Consider the following 17530-nt stretch of genomic DNA (forward strand, 5'->3'; position numbering starts at 1 on the left):
TTTTCCAGACTACATACTGTATAGGATGATTACTCACTGTCCAGACTGCAGATCTTTCTCGCTCACCACAGCACAGTTTGTCAACGATAGGTCATCTGTTGGGCATCGTGCCGCTTGCATCGTCTGCAGGAGAGAGAGAGAGAGAGAGAGAGAGAGAGAGAGAGAGAGAGAGAGAGAGAGAGAGAGAGAGAGAGAGAGAAAGGGAGATAAGTTGAAGGGGAGATATTAATCTAATAGTTGAGCGCAGCATTTCCTTTCCATTTTCCAAAGGAAAACTCATTTTACATTTAGTAGCATCATCAAGGAACTTAGGTTACACACCCATGATGGCCTCTTGGAAGTCATCAAAAATCATTAAGAAACATCCAGTTAAATTCTGGTAGTTCACACTATGGTGTGAGGGTATATAACAAACCATTCAACTTTGTAGCAATGCAACAGTATACTGTAGATATGTCAAAGAATTTCTATGGGTGGAACATTGATCATGTTTAGTTTCTCTGAAAATTCAACATATTTCAACTCATAGGCAACAGCAATGTTTGTCCAACATCACAAGATAGTCAAATGTAGATATAAACCAGCCTTGAAACAGACAATGCAAGAGAGCAGCAAAAGACAGCAGATACAGCTAGCTAGCTAGTTAGTTTATTTGTTTGGATCTATTCCAGTCGTTACAAGACTATGAATGAATGAATGAATGAATGAATGAATGAATGAATGAATGAATGAATGAATGAATGACATACAAAATACAATGAAACCAAAGACAATTTCAAAACATAAAATATAAAAGCAAAAGAACAAAAGAACAAAAGAACTTTCTCAGTTGTGGTAACTTATCGAAACACAATTCATGTTGACAAGTTTCTACATTCTTATGTCAGAATATTGCACGGATTTACCACATTGGCATTCTCTTACATAGCTCTGTTCACACAATTCACTGAGTGAAAAGGTTAGAGAGTGAAAAGATGAAGAGATTCTCAGGGCACTGAATCTCGTCAGCTTGTTTGCTGCCAAGAGCATGGCTTTCAGACTGCCTGTGAACTGTCATAATGTACCAAGGAAACTATGCAGTACTTAGCCTTAGCCAAACCTCTAAACACTGTTAGTAAAAGAGAAAAGATGATAAAAAGCAAGAGCATGTTGTTCCAATTGTCATGACGACAAATACACTTTTCAGATCAAGACAGAAAGATCTGGATGATGATGTAATATTCATTCCAGCTTTTAAGACAAATCAGGGGAGATAGAGAGTTGATCTTGGGTTCCTCATCTCAAGACTAGTCTAGACCATTTAAAAACAGTCTTGGTCTGGGCCAGTGCCAGAGGTCTGGGTCTGGGCTGATGGTCTATGATGACACCATGGTCTTTGTAGATTTTCAACTCATGTTGTCAAGATGCATCTTTGAATACCATCTTGTCAGTTATATGACCATGTATGAGTGAAATAACACGCAAGTCCAACACTCACTGCCTTAGTTCTCTAATGTCAGAGCCAAGTGGGACTAAAATAACAACTGGTTTGGTCTGGGTCTAAATAGGTTGTATCTTCCTCTGGGTGTCATAAGGTGTGGTCTTAGTCTGGGTCTTAAGGGCCATAAGGAGGAGACGAATCGCCATTCACTTCAGTTAGATTTTATACAATCATATACGTTGTTGTGAATGTACCCTGTGAAGAATGCATGCCATAGCCATCTCTGATTTTGCTCACTCATAGACACAGGCTTGCCATGTATGCTTGCTTGTCTGACATTTGAGTGGTGGCGGCTGCGGAGCGGAGAGCGAAGAGCAAGGGCAGCGGGTGTTGGGAGTCGTAATGTTTGGGAGCAAGGGGAATGCTTGGGTTGTGGCAAGTAATAGAGAGGTGCGTATTGCACTGCAGTGCTGGCACACTGCCCTGCCCCATTTCTAAAATCATCACATGCAGTCTAGTCTACCCCTTCATCTACCATACAGCCAGCGCTCGCTCAGCCAGAAGAAAAGTAAATAGGCTAAAGCTTTTCTGTTTGACCCCGGTCCAAGAGTAGGTCTAAGCATTCTTAGTGAAACTGCAGTGGAGGAGAAATGGATGATAATTAATTGTTTGTGCACTCAATCAAATATATTCCCCCTCTGCATTGCAACTCAGTCAATGGATTTGCAATGGCAGATGAAATATGTATCATATGTATATAGTTTCTCCTGAGACAGTCACTACCAGGGGTGAGAGCAGCGGCAGTGGCAGCAGGGGGGAAGCCTCCGTAAGACCTTGGGAGTTGATGAGGCGGATAAAACTACTTTCAGTAAAGCCGACTGACTGTCCAATTAAGCTATTAGACGTTTAGCGGGTGGCGTGGGAGTTCATACATGAGGAAATGACTTACATACATACCTTGAAAAATATTACGACCTGGGGGCCAACGTACGCAAGCAAAGAGGGAGGGGAAGAGGAGGACATAAGACAGAGAATTGAGACAGCCAGGACCACTGTCTGTCAGAGAGCTGAAGCAGCATCGGGTGCATTGATTCACAATCGAAGGAATACCACTTTGACAGTGGCAAGTGGCAAGCGCATGCAGAGCAGGGCAGAGTTGGGGTCATTCTTATCATTTCACTCACTTTAGTTTTGTTCTCATCCTGAACTACACCAAAACATGGGCACATTTTGACATCAGTGAATTTACACTGCCCAAATAAATTGTTCTGTGGCTAGAGTCTTGTTTTTGAAATGTGAATTTTTAGCAAGTTAAGCACCTACTATAAAGTATACCCCAAATCTGGTAGTATTGTCATTTGTCAGCCATATATGATTTACAGTCTTTACATTGTAAACAGAAAATATTGTCTTAATGTGAGAACTAATATGAATTTTCATGAGGCAGAAATCTTTTGTATTTTTGGTGATATGTGGTGAATGGATGGAAGCCCAGGGTTACTGTCATGTATGGCTGATTCAAATGGTAATAGGAGCTGTAGCATGCACAAACAAGCAAGACATTGCATGGTTTTGAAAATGTACAAAGAATAAAACCCTTCACATAAATACCTTCATTCATAACAGAACTCAATGCATTTAATGAGACACCATTTGAATTCAAAGTAGTCACGCCCCACAAACCCTCTGGATTGTATTCAAAACATATATTACAAATGGCTCATTGGTGGTGCTATGAGCAATTCGGGACTAAGAATAGAGGGTGTCCAGTGATCCGTCTTCTGATTGCGGTATAATTACACACACACACACACACACACACACACACACACACACACACACACACACACACACACACACACACACACACACACACACACACACACACACACACACACACACACACACACACACACACACACACACACACCTAAATCTTGATGCCCCACCCAGCCCTGCAGTCTCATAGGACAGAACACTCCAAGCTTTTTCTCCTGCCTTATTTCAGGAATCCATTTTCAATATTCCATCAGCTGGAGTCCTGGGGGAGGTATCCATTCAGATGTCTGTGCTGGAGATAAATATGGATGGATGCAGCCAGTAGGAGGAGCCATTCACCTCTGCCTCTAGCCCTCTAGTGCATCAGGTTTGCCTATGAGTAGGCCTAATGATGTATACAGTAGAAACATAATTAAACTGAGTATAGAAAACATTAAGGACACCTGCTCTTTCCATGCCATAGACTGACCAGGTGAATCCAGGTGAAACTTAGGATACCTTATTGATGACACCTGTTAAATCCACTCCAATCAGTGTAGATGAAGGGGAGGAGAAAGGTTAAATAATTATTTTTAAGCCTTGAGACAATTGAGACATGGATTGCGTATGTGTGCCATTCAAAGGGTGAATGGGCAAGACAAAAGATTTAAGTGCCCTTGAACAGGGTATGGTAGTAGATACCAGGCACTCAAGAACTGTGGCGAGTGTCAACTGTGTCAAGAACTGTGACGCTGCTGGGTTTGTCACGCTCAACATTTTTCCGTATCAAGAATGGTCTAACACCCAAAGGACATCGAGACAACTTGACACAACTGTGGGAAGCATTGGCGTCAATATGGGCCAGCATCCCTGTGGAACACTTTCGACACCTTGTAGAGTCCATCCCCCGACGAATTGAGGCTGTTCTGAGGACAAATGGTGGGTGCTACTCAATGTTAGGAAGGTGTTCCTAATGTTTGGTATACTCAGTGTATTTGAATATACTGTAAATGCCTATCGGCCTATATTTCATGTTTACAAAACTACAATATTAATGCAATATTTCAAATGAGGCATTACTTTTTCCATGGTAGTTTGGCAATCTTAACACTATACTATGTCTACTAATCAGTTATTTTCATAATGGCACCAGAAAAAGTGCATACACAATCTATTTCACAAACTGATTTGGGATCAGTTCTCCCAACACCAATCTTTGCATGAATCCAATGTAAGCGAGTCAACAAGAAGGCCATAGGTCAGATTTTAAAGGGCATTTAGAGTCAGCACAGGAATATGTGTTATGAATTCAGAAGCAGCTAAAGACATTATTGAGCTAATATGGTAGGTTTGATAGCCAATTCCTTTTTCTATTTCAGATAAATCACTTTAAGTTAGTTCTTAGCTGTCTTCCCCTACTGGGAAGTAATTACATCAAAGTTGGAGAGATGTGATGGCAGGGAAAGACCATGCAGACACATCACTTTGACTACAATGCGACTATACTGTGACTGCACTGTTATAGCCCTGCAGGGTATGGTATGATTTGTAGAGGAAGATTCAAAAAGGTCATGTGCTTGTATTTCTTCTGTGCAATTTGGCTACGTTGTGCAGTAGGGAATTTCCCATCCTATGTTTGAGTGACACAATATAGCTGCTAAATTGGAAAGATGAGATAATTGTTACTTGATTACTATAATTTTTTATATCCTTTTTTGCATATGTCCAACCGGGAATATCTCCATATATCTGGCTAATGTCGCTACCAAGGATGTCTATGCCTTCTGGTTCCATTCCAATACAATTAAATTCACATGAGTTATATTTTGCTTTGTCCTCATTGGCTGATTCTGTTTGACATCTCCAGCAGAGATAGAGGAACACATCACTGCTTAGTGAGTGAACGCACCACAGCAGGGCAAGAGGACACATTTGAAGGTCACTCTTGTCCTAGAGAAAACACCCTGATCATCACCCTATTCAGAATCAGAGAGAATACTCAACTATGAGATCTTCTTGTTTTGTGCTGTCTAAGCATAATCACATTCAACTATCAGATTAATTGTGTGCCTGATGGAAAGAGTGTTTGAACTGTTCAAGCCTGTTCCACTGCAATGCCCCCACAGCACAGAGTAGCACTCTCTCTAAATATAGCTGCAGCTCAATACATTTGAGTCATTTAGCAGACACTCTTATCCAGAGCAATTTACAGTAGTGAATGCATACATTTCATAAAAAATTTTTTCATACTGGCCTCCTATGGGAATCGAACCCACAACCATGGTGTTGCAAACACCATGCGTTGCAAACACCATGCTCTACCAACTGAGCTACAGGGAAGGCACTGAGCTACAGGGATACAATACTCACACAGGTGAAGGCCATACACCAAAACAGGGATTACAGATTACACAGATACCCACACACACTCTACACTCATTCACATTTATATATGTACACTGGGGAGAACAAGTATTTGATACACTGCCGATTTTGCAGGTTTTCCTACTTACAAAGCATGTAGAGGACTGTAATTTTTATCATAGGTACACTTCAATTGTGAGAGACGGAATCTAAAACAAAAATCCAGAAAATCACATTGTATGATTTTTAAGTAATTAATTTGCATTTTATTGCATGACATAAGTATTTGATACATCAGAAAAGCAGAACTTAATATTTGGTACAGAAACCTTTGTTTGCAATTACAGAGATCATACGTTTCCTGTAGTTCTTGACCAGGTTTGCACACACTGCAGCAGAGATTTTGGCCCACTCCTCCATACAGACCTTCTCCAGATCCTTCAGGTTTCGGGGCTGTCGCTGGGCAATACGGACTTTCAGCTCCCTCCAAAGATTATCTATTGGGTTCAGGTCTGGAGACTGGCTAGGCCACTCCAGGACCTTGAGATGCTTCTTACGGAGCCACTCCTCAGTTGCCCTGGCTGTGTGTTTCGGGTAGTTGTCATGCTGGAAGACCCAGCCACAACCCATCTTCAATGCTCTTACTGAGGGAAGGAGGTTGTTGGCCAAGATCTCGCGATACATGGCCCCATCCATCCTCCCCTCAATACGGTGCAGTCGTCCTGTCCCCTTTGCAGAAAAGCATCCCCAAAGAATGATGTTTCCACCTCCATGCTTCACGTGTTCTTGGGGTTGTACTCATCCTTCTTCTTCCTCCAAACACAGCGAGTGGAGTTTAGACCAAAAAGCTCTATTTTTGTCTCATCAGACCACATGACCTTCTCCCATTCCTCCTCTGGATCATCCAGATGGTCATTGGCAAACTTCAGACGGGACTGGACATGCGCTAGCTTGAGCAGGGGGACCTTGCGTGCGCTGCAGGATTTTAATCCATGTGTTATTAATGGTTTTCTTTGAGACTGTGGTCCCAGCTCTCTTCAGGTCATTGACCAGGTCCTGCCGTGTAGTTCTGGGCTGATCCCTCACCTTCCTCATGATCATTGATGCCCCACGAGGTGAGATCTTGCATGGAGCCCCAGACCGAGGGTGATTGACCGTCATCTTGAACTTCTTCCATTTTCTAATAATTGCGCCAACAGTTGTTGCCTTCTCACCAAGCTGCTTGCCTATTGTCCTGTAGCTCATCCCAGCCTTGTGCAGGTCTACAATTTTATCCCCGATGTCCTTACACAGCTCTCTGGTCTTGGCCATTGTGGAGAGTTTGGAGTCTGTTTGATTGAGTGTGTGGACAGGTGTCTTTTATACAGGTAACGAGTTCAAGCAGCTGCAGTTAATACAGGTAATGAGTGGAGAACAGGAGGGCTTCTTAAGGAAAAACTAACAGGTCTGTGAGAGCCGGAATTCTTACTGGTTGGTAGGTGATCAAATACTTATGTCATGCAATAAAATGCAAATGAATTACTTAAAAATCATACAATGTGATTTTCTGGATCTTTGTTTTAGATTCCGTCTCTCACAGTTGAAGTGTACCTATGATAAAAATTACAGACCTCTACATGCTTTGTAAGTAGGAAAACCTGCAAAATCGGCAGTGTATCAAATACTTGTTCTCCCCACTGTATATATACATTTTCAAACAGTCCATTTATATTTTCCAACAGGGCTATACATTTGGGTGAGGTTTTTTCTTCGACTGAGTAGCCTCGTTTCACTGCCAAAAATAAAATTAAACCATCTAGTGTCCAGCGAAATAACAACACAATGTCAAATACAGGTAGCCTAGTCAAATAATTAACATCCAATCACATTAACCGTTACTCTCTCGCGGGAATTCCACTATGTCATGTCCTGACCAGTAAAGGGGTTATTTGTTATTGTAGTTTGGTCAGGACGTGGCAGGGGGTGTTTGTTTAGAGTGTTTCGGGGTTTGTTGGGCTATGTGTTATGTAGAGGGGTGTTTGTTTAGAGTGTTCCTGGGTTTTTGGGTTATGTTCTAGGTCAGTGAATTTCTGGATCTTTGATTTAGATTGTTTTAGATTCCGTCTCTCACAGTTGAAGTGTACCCATGATAAAAATTACAGACCTATACATGCTTGGTAAGTAGGAAAACCTGCAAAATCGGCAGTGTATCAAATACTTGTTCTCCCCACTGTATAAAGGCACATACAGTGCCTTGCGAAAGTATTCGGCCCCCTTGAACTTTGACCTTTTGCCACATTTCAGGCTTCTAACATAAAGATATAAAACTGTATTTTTTTGTGAAGAATCAACAACAAGTGGGACACAATCATGAAGTGGAACGAAATGTATTGGATATTTCAAACTTTTTTAACAAATAAAAAACTGAAAAATTGGGCGTGCAAAATTATTCAGCCCCTTTACTTTCAGTGCAGCAAACTCTCTCCAGAAGTTCAGTGAGGATCTCTGAATGATCCAATGTTGACCTAAATGACTAATGATGATAAATAGAATCCACCTGTGTGTAATCAAGTCTCCGTATAAATGCACCTGCTCTGTGATAGTCTCAGAGGTCCGTTTAAAGCGCAGAGAGCATCATGAAGAACAAGGAACACACCAGGCAGGTCCGAGATACTGTTGTGGAGAAGTTTAAAGCCGGATTTGGATACAAAAAGATTTCCCAAGCTTTAAACATCCCAAGGAGCACTGTGCAAGCGATAATATTGAAATGGAAGGAGTATCAGACCACTGCCAATCTACGAAGACCCGGCCGTCCCTCTAAACTTTCAGCTCATACAAGGAGAAGACTGATCAGAGATGCAGCCAAGAGGCCCATGATCACTCTGGATGAACTGCAGAGATCTACAGCTGAGGTGGGAGACTCTGTCCATAGGACAACAATCAGTCGTATACTGCACAAATCTGGCCTTTATGGAAGAGTGGCAAGAAGAAAGCCTTTTCTTAAAGATATCCATAAAACGTGTCGTTTAAAGTTTGCCACTAGCCACCTGGGAGACACACCAAACATGTGGAAGAAGGTGCTCTGGTCAGATGAAACCAAAATCAAACTTTTTGGCAACAATACAAAACGTTATGTTTGGCGTAAAAGCAACACAGCTCATCACCCTGAACTCACCATCCCCACTGTCAAACATGGTGGTGGCAGCATCATGGTTTGGGCCTGCTTTTCATCAGCAGGTGCAGAGAAGATGGTTAAAATTGATGGGAAGATGGATGGAGCCAAATACAGGACCATTCTGGAAGAAAACCTGATGGAGTCTGCAAAAGACCTGAGACTGGGATGGAGATTTGTCTTCCAACAAGACAATGATCCAAAACATAAAGCAAAATCTACAATGGAATGGTTCACAAATAAACATATCCAGGTGTTAGAATGGCCAAGTCAAAGTCCAGACCTGAATCCAATCGAGAATCTGTGGAAAGAACTGAAAACTGCTGTTCACAAACGCTCTCCATCCAACCTCACTGAGCTCGAGCTGTTTTGCAAGGAGGAATGGGCAAGAATTTCAGTCTCTCGATGTGCAAAACTGATAGAGACATACCCCAAGCGACTTACAGCTGTAATCGCAGCAAAAGGTGGCGCTACAAAGTATTAACTTAAGGGGGCTGAATAATTTTGCACGGCCAATTTTTCCGTTTTTTATTTGTTAAAAAAGTTTGAAATATCCAATAAATTTCGTTCAACTTCATAATTGTGTCCCACTTGTTGTTGATTCTTCACAAAAAAATACAGTTTTATATCTTTATGTTTGAAGCCTGAAATGTGGCAAAAGGTCGAAAAGTTCAAGGGGGCCGAATACTTTCGCAAGGCACTGTAGCATATACATATAGAGATGCGACTATAATTAAGCAATAATGCATGGGGGGGTGTGGTATATGGCCAATATACCACGCCTAAGGGCTGTTCTTAGGCACGACGCATCGCGGAGATATAGCTATAAAGACACACAACCCATGTTGTTATAACATTTTCAATATATGCAGAGAGATATCTGGTGCTTAAGATCATAAAAACATAGGCCTATAGAAATATTAGTGAGACTAATGTTTTTGTTGTGTGACATATCTGAGGTTAAAAAAAACATGGCTGCAGACTGAATATTTAAATGAGACCAATTTATATGTCAGATACAACAGTGCTGTGTATTACTGAACATGTGACTAACAGCGAGGGAGATGTTTAACACTGCTATTCTGAGATAAATAGTTTACCTAAACTAGCTAAATTAATTACCCATTTATTTATAAGGGCCTGTGGAGAGCTAGAATGCTTTCGTCATTAAACTCTCCTCAGGTTCATGTTTTTCATATTTAAATGGGTCTTGGTCTCATCACGGTAGTGCTGAGCGATTAGTGATTTTTGAGGTCAGTTTTGTCACACCCTGATCTGTTTCACCTGTCTTTGTGCTTGTCTCCACCCCCCTCCAGGTGTCGCCCATCTTCCCATCATCCCCGGTTCTGATCATTCTGCCTGCCCTGACCCCGAGCGTGCCTGCCGTCCTGTACCTGCCTGACTCTGACCTGATCACGAACCTCTGCCTGCCCTCGACCCGCCCTTTGCCTGCCCCGTGTTTTTAATAAATGATCTGATAACTGTACTATCCGCCTCCAGTGTCTGCATATCGTGATAGGTTTGGTTTCAGTTCGATTATGGAAAAAATGATCAAGGTTTTATGCATTATGCTTTATGAAATAATGACATAAAAAAAAATTTTGAGCTTTTTAATGGGAATTGCCAAAACATTTAAAAATATTCTATTGTCTCTGTCAGGTCCACATTGGGTAGACATTGGGTAGAACAAAATAAGAAATGACTATGAAATAATACAATTTTCAGTTGTGTACACTACCGTTCCAAAATTTGGGGTCACTTCGAAATGTCCTTGTTTTTGAAAGAAAAGCACATTTTTTTTGTCCATTAAAATAACAACAAATTGATCAGAAATACAGTGTAGACATTGGTAATGTTGTAAATGACTATTGTAGCTGGAAACGGCAGATTTTTTATGGAATACCTAATTGATCATTAGAAAACCCTTTTGCAATTATGTTAGCACAGCTGAAAACGGGTGTGCTGATTAAAGAAGCAATAAAACTGGCCATCCTTAGACTAGTTGAGTATCTGGAGCATCAGCATTTGTGGGTTCGATTACAGGCTCAAAATGGCCAGAAACAAAGGACTTTCTTCTGAAACTCGTCAGTCAATTCCTGTTCTGAGAAATGAAGGCTATTCCATGCGAGAAATTGCCAAGAAGCAGAAGATCTCGTACAACGCTGTGCACTACTCCCTTCACAGAACAGCGCAAACTGGCTCTAATCAGAATAGAAAGAGGAGTGGGAGGCCCCGGTGCACAACTGAGCAAGAGGACAAGTACATTAGAGTGTCTAGTTTGAGAAACTGACACCTCACAAGTCCTCAACTGGCAGCTTTATTAAATAGTACCTGCAAAACACCAATCTCAATGTCAACAGTGAAGAGGCAACTCCGGGATGCTGGCCTTCTAGGCAGAGTTCCTCTGTCCAGTGTCTGTGTTCTTTTGCCCATCTTAATCTTTTTCTTTTATTGGCCAGTCTGGGAAACAGCTTTTTCTTTGCAACTCTGCCTAGAAGGCCAGCATCCCGGAGTTTCCTCTTCACTGTTGACGTTGAGACTGGTGTTTTGTGGGCACTATTTAATGAAGCTAAACTGCAGGGTAATGTAAAAGTTGTATTTTTGGGGCGCCACAGCGCATTTTGAAAAAAAATCGTTCCCATTTTCAACGGCCTACTAATCAAACTCAGAAGCTAGGACATGCATATACTTATTATATATGGATAGAAAACACCCTAAAGTTTCTAAAACGGTTTGAATGGTGTCTGTGAGTATAACAGAACTCATATGGCAGTCAAAACCCCGAGACCGATTGAACCAGGAAGTGGAATTCTGAATTGTGGACTCGACTTCTCATCTTTCCCTATTAATCACACCGTTAACAATGGTTCAGTGAGCACTTCCTATTGCTTCCACTAGATGTCGCCAGTCTTTTCACAGTGGGTTGAGCCTTATACAGTCGAAACTCAGTGAATGAGACGCATTGGAAATTGGTCACAGGGGATGGGCCATCACCATTATGACGCCGGCGGCCCTGTCTACCCCCACCTTTAGAAACGTTTTAAAACACTCTACAACCGTCCCCGTCGAATCTGATTGGCTCTCTTGGTGTTACAGGCCCTGAAGATTAATGTTTTACAACGTTTGACATGTTTGAACGAACCTAAAGGCGGGAAAATCTCATTTTATCCGAAACTGCAGCCCTGCGCACGTCGGAGAATTTGGAGAGAGCCCTAGGACGCGCTACCAACAGCAGGCTAATGGAAATGAAGGATGGACTTTTTCGACCGAAAATACATCTGTTGTGGACCTGGGATTCCTGGAAGTGCTTTCTGATGAAGACAACTAAAGGTAGGCGATTATTGACAATATTATACAAGATGAGATGTGACATGCGATTGTTCCAAGATGGCGCCGAGCTCGGTATATTAGCTCATTTTCTGAGTATCGCATCTCCTTTTATCGCAAAGTGTGATTACCCAGTAAAGTTAATTTAAAATCTGGTATGACAGGTGTTCTCAAGAGATATTCATCTATAAATGTTAGATTGACAATATAAATTTAAAAAATCATTTTCGAATAGTAATTTAGGGAATTGTAGCACTGTTTCCCGGGACGCAGTTGAGGGGAAAATAGTTAGTCAACGTCAGACGCCGATGTAAAATGCTGTTTTTATATATAAATATGACCTTTATTGAACAAAAGAATGCATGCATTGTGTAACATGATGTCCTAGGTGTGTCATCTGATGAAGTTTGTAAAAGGTTAGTGCTGCATTTAGCTGTTTTTTGGTTATTTGTGATGCAAGTGGTTGGTCGGAAAATGGCTATGTTGCTGCTTTTTACGATGGACTCATCTAACATAATCTAATGATTTGCTTTTCCTGTAAAACCTTTTTGAAATCGGACGACGTGGGTCGATTCAGGAGAGGTGTATCTATAAAACAAACAAAAAATTATTAATTAAAAAAATATATATATATTACTTTTTTTATGCTAATTGGCGATATGATTTTTCGCTGGATTTTGATCCCGCTGACGGGATGAGACGCTGAAGAGGTTTTAACCTGTTAGGGCTAGGGGGCAGTATTGACACGGCCGGATAAAAAAACGTACCCGATTTAATCTGGTTACTACTCCTGCCCAGTAACTAGAATATGCACATAATTATTGGCTTTGGATAGAAAACATCCTAAAGTTTCTAAAACTGTTTGAATGGTGTCTGTGAGTATAACAGAACTCATTTGCCAGGCCAAAACCTGAGAAGATTCCATGCAGGAAGTGGCCTGTCTGACAAATTGTGTTTCATCTTGGCTCTTTTTATTGAAGACTGAGGATCTTTGCAATAACGTGACACTTCCTACGGCTCCCATAGGCTCTCAGAGCCCGGGAAAAAGCTGAACGATATCGAGGCAGGCTCTGGCTGAAACACATTATCGCTTTTGGCAAGTGGCCGATCAGAGTACTATGGGCTTAGGCGCGTGCCCGAGTCGACCGAATGCTTTATTTTCTTTCGTCTGTTTACCTAAACGCAGATTCCCGGTCGGAATATTATCGCTTTTTTTATGAGAAAAATGGCATAAAAATTGATTTTAAACAGCGGTTGACATGCTTCGAAGTACGGTAATGGAATATTTAGAATTTTTTTGTCACGAATTGTGCCATGCTCGTCACCCTTATTTACCCTTTCGGATAGTGTCTTGAACGCACGAACAAAACGCCGCTGTTTGGATATAACTATGGATTATTTTGAACCAAACCAACATTTGTTATTGAAGTAGAAGTCCTGGGAGTGCATTCTGACGAAGACAGCAAAGGTAATAAAATTGTTCTTATAGTAAATCTGACTTTGATGAGTGCTAAACTTGCTGGGTGTCTAAATAGCTAGCCCTGTGATGCCGGGCTATCTACTGAGAATATTGCAAAATGTGCTTTCACCGAAAAGCTATTTTAAAATCGGACATATCGAGTGCATAGAGGAGTTCTGTATCTATAATTCTTAAAATAATTGTTATGCTTTTTGTGAACGTTTATCGTGAGTAATTTAGTAAATTCACCGGCAGTGTTCGGTGGGAATGCTAGTCACATGCTAGTCACATGCTAATGTAAAAAGCTGGTTTTTGATATAAATATGAACTTCATTGAACAAAACATGCATGTATTGTATAACATAATGTCCTAGGGTTGTCATCTGATGAAGATCGTCAAAGGTTAGTGCTGCATTTAGCTGTGGTTTGAGTTTATGTGACATTATATGCTAGCTTGAAAAATGGGTGTCTGATTATTTCTGGCTGGGTACTCTGCTGACATAATCTAATGTTTTGCTTTCGTTGTAAAGCCTTTTTGAAATCGGACAGTGTGGTTAGATTAACGAGAGTCTTGTCTTTAAAATGGTGTAAAATAGTCATATGTTTGAAAAATTGAAGTTTTAGCATTTTTGAGGAATTTGAATAATGCGCCACGGGATTACACTGGCTGTTGAGTAGGTGGGACGCTAGCCCATAGAGGTTAATAGCTAGCATTTCGATGGCCATAACGAATTGATATGGTGACAGAGGACACCCTTGTTTAACTCCTCTTGACAATTCAAAACTCTCTGAGAAGTAGCCGTTATTTACTATTTTACACCTGGGGTTGCTATACATTACTTTTACTCTTTATAAGAGAATTGCCAAAATTGAAAAAATCCAGGCATTTATAAATAAAATCCAGTCTTACTTTATCAAACGCCTTTTCAAAATCCGCTATAAATACCAGGCCTGGCTTCTTAGATGTTTCATGATGTTCTATTATTTCTAGTAGTTGTCGTATATTATCTCCAATGTATCGTCCATGTAAAATATCTGTCTGATCAAGATGAACAATACCTGGTAAAACCCTTTTAATTCTGAGTGCTATGCATTTCGCTAGTATTTTGCATCACAACTTTGAAGTGTAAGGGGCCTCCAGTTTTTTAGATAGACTGGATCTTTCTATTTTCCATCTGGGTCTTGTTTTAATAATAGTGAAATCAGACCTTCCTGCTGAGTACCTGACAGACTACCATTTCTATTGGAATAGTTAAAACAATCAAACAATTGAGCTTTTAGTATATCAAAAAAGGCTTGATATACCTCTACTGGTCATCAAGACCTGGGGTTTTTCCAGACTGAAAGCATTTAATAGCCTCAAAAAGTTCTTCCTCTGTAATTTGGCCTTCCCAACCCATCTGGTTTGGGCTTAGTGGGACTATCATTTGTTTTTCAACAGGACAATGCCCCAACACACCGCCTGGGTGTGAAAAGAGATTATTTTTCACACATTATAGCCATCAGACTAGCTATATCAAAATCAAAAATGGATAACCAAGAAAAGAGATTGAAGTGATGGTGGAGGAAATAGCAACCAGGAAAAGGTTGCTGTTGGGGAGACTTGATAACTGCGGGGTCACTGCAGAGACCAAAAAGAAAGGATGGGTGAGAGTGGCCAAGACTGTATCTGCCGTTGGGGGTATGGCAAGGGACAGTGACGCCGTAAAAAAGAAGTGGTCCGACATCAAGTCGGCTGCTAAGAAGAAAGGAGCTGAGAGACCATTCATGTGGACCAGCTGGAGGAGAAGGTGTTGCCCATCATAGAGATGGTGGTAGAGGGACTGCGCGACCATTAAGTTAGTTAGCTACGTTAGCTAGCTAACATGTAAAGACATTATAGCCAACATAGCTAACGACGTTAACGTTAGCAAAGTCAGCCAAGTTCTTCTTTGCAAATTGATAAGATAGCGCTAGTTATTTAACACTTCTATAATATATTGTTAATTACTAGCTAGCTAGATAATGCGTGTTTAATTTGTATTCTTGCTGTATTTAAATATCCGGTAGCCAACTGTGTCTGTGGCGCAAGAAAACGTTCATGATTACAAAAGTATTAATTTGTCTCAAAACAAGGGTTTAGCTGTCCTAAAGTTAAGTACATTTCCAAGAAGAAATCCTAAAGCATTATTTTCAAGAATCCCATTTCTTCTTAACTTTTTTCTTAGGAAGAAACTTAGGAAAAACCTTAAGAACATTTCCAATAACTTTATTGAGGAATAACAACTTTGCTTAACTTTCTTCTTAAGTCTACAGTTTAAGAAAAAATGGCAGTTAAGTAGAAATTCCTTCTTAAGAAGGTTTTGTGAATCCGGCCCCTGGCCTCCACAATCCCCCGACCTCAACCCAATTGAGATGGTTTGGGATGATTCGGACCGCAGAGTGAAGGAAAAGCAGCCAACAAGTGCTCAGTATATGTGGAAACTCCTTCAAGACTGTTGGAAAAGCATTCCAGGTAAAGCTGGTTGAGAGAATGCCAACAGTGTGCAAAGTTGTCATCAAGGCTTTATCTTGGCCAGGTCGCAATTGTAAATGAGAACTTGTTCTCAATTTGCCTACCTGGTTAAATAAAGGTGAAATAAATAAATAAATAAATAAATAAAAGGCAAAGGGTGGCTATTTGAAGAATCGCCAATAGTGGCTAACCAGGGGTGGGATAATGTCAATATGGCTTTTATTGGATAGTAGCCGGGAGTTTTATGTTTATGACAGTCTGCGATGGAACACATGAAAAAATGCATGTAGTGTACTTTCAGAATTGATTGGCGAGCTAGGTACTGGTAGCTCTCGATCTTCCTCAAACCTAATGGCAGAAATCCACCTAGCACGTTGTGGGCGTTGAAATAACGAAACCCCATTAATTTTCAATGTAGGGAAGCCAAGTGGGCAGGAACCGTTGGGCGATACAAGCATGGCGAGGGAGCATAAATAGGGCGGGACCAAAGTTGGGAAAAGCTGAACTTTTGTTGCGTACTCCTCGACATCGCGTTGCTGTTGACCAATCGAGGCTCACTATAGTTTCCAGCCCCTACTGGATTGGCTGTTGATACCTAGCACTACCTTGCCTGCTTGCTAGCTTGCTAGCACCGACATGAGGGTGAAGCTAGTGTGGCTATCCATATAGTGGATCACTGCAGTAACATTGCAGGTGTAAAAGTGTTTCCATTGGCTTGCAGCCGACATTGCAGCCGACATGGCAGGTGACTGCCGACTGACTGAGCTACAAAGGACCTTGCATCAAAAATAACTACTCATTATTATTTGTAGATCAGTCAGTCCCAATTTACCCATGATACATTACGGTTTTGATCCTCTCCAACACGGACCATCTCTGTCCAAGCTGGAAAATTCAGGCGCAATTGATTATGGTCATTGTTGTTAATTACCATGTTTCTGCTCTGAACTAGGTTGAATTTTGCATATCCCTTTCCTGCAGTGAAATTACCTATTTTTCATAATTAATAAACATATATTTTTTAAACCTGCTGAAAATCCAGTGTTTCTATGTCAAACAGTTTTGCTATAAGTCAGTATTCTGTGATGTACTGTATATAAAGTGTAATATTGGGATACAAACACAAAATGTAATACATTTCAACTCTATATCTGACATGGTACAGGTGCCTTCTTTTTTTTAAGCCCATAACCATGTGTGTGAGCTGTATACTTTTGTTTCAGAGTAGATTTATTTAAGACTACCAAGAAACACTCTGTGTTACCCTGATTTAGCCCACTGCAGTAAAAGGTTAATGAAAACTACAACTCCCTTCAGCCCTTTCTCTCGTGAAGTATTTGACTTCTCTCTAGAGAAATGGCGTGCTGGGCTGAACTAAATGGAATTCAAGTAATTGGACCGACGTCGGTCAATTAGTTGTTTAATATCCCAAAAAATAAAGTCTTGGTTAATCGCTCAGCGCTTCATCACAGTCTCAATACACTTCAGTCTGGGTCTGGCTATAAGTGTTCTGGTCCAGTGGTGGCTGGAATGGAATAAATGGAAACTCTGTGTTTG

The 17530-nt window shown here is 40.9% G+C and overlaps 1 protein-coding gene across 3 annotated transcripts in view; it reads right to left on the minus strand.

The window, feature by feature from the left end:
* LOC106583880 (vesicle-fusing ATPase) overlaps positions 1-17530 on the minus strand; it is a 50507-nt gene that overhangs the window by 28877 nt on the left and 4100 nt on the right. For 2 of the 3 annotated variants that reach the window (XM_014168499.3, XM_014168500.3), the window contains exons 2-3: positions 2378-2395; positions 38-123 (exon numbers count right to left, since the gene is read on the minus strand). In XM_014168499.3, the coding sequence (XP_014023974.1) occupies positions 38-123; positions 2378-2395 (104 nt within the window). The remainder of the gene's footprint in view (positions 1-37; positions 124-2377; positions 2396-17530) is intronic. The other variant, XM_014168501.3, reaches the window with a different exon arrangement.

The sequence above is a fragment of the Salmo salar genome, chromosome 23 (genome assembly GCF_965601325.2).
Source record: "Salmo salar chromosome 23, fSalSal1, whole genome shotgun sequence".
In the NCBI taxonomy this organism is placed as follows: domain Eukaryota; kingdom Metazoa; phylum Chordata; class Actinopteri; order Salmoniformes; family Salmonidae; genus Salmo; species Salmo salar.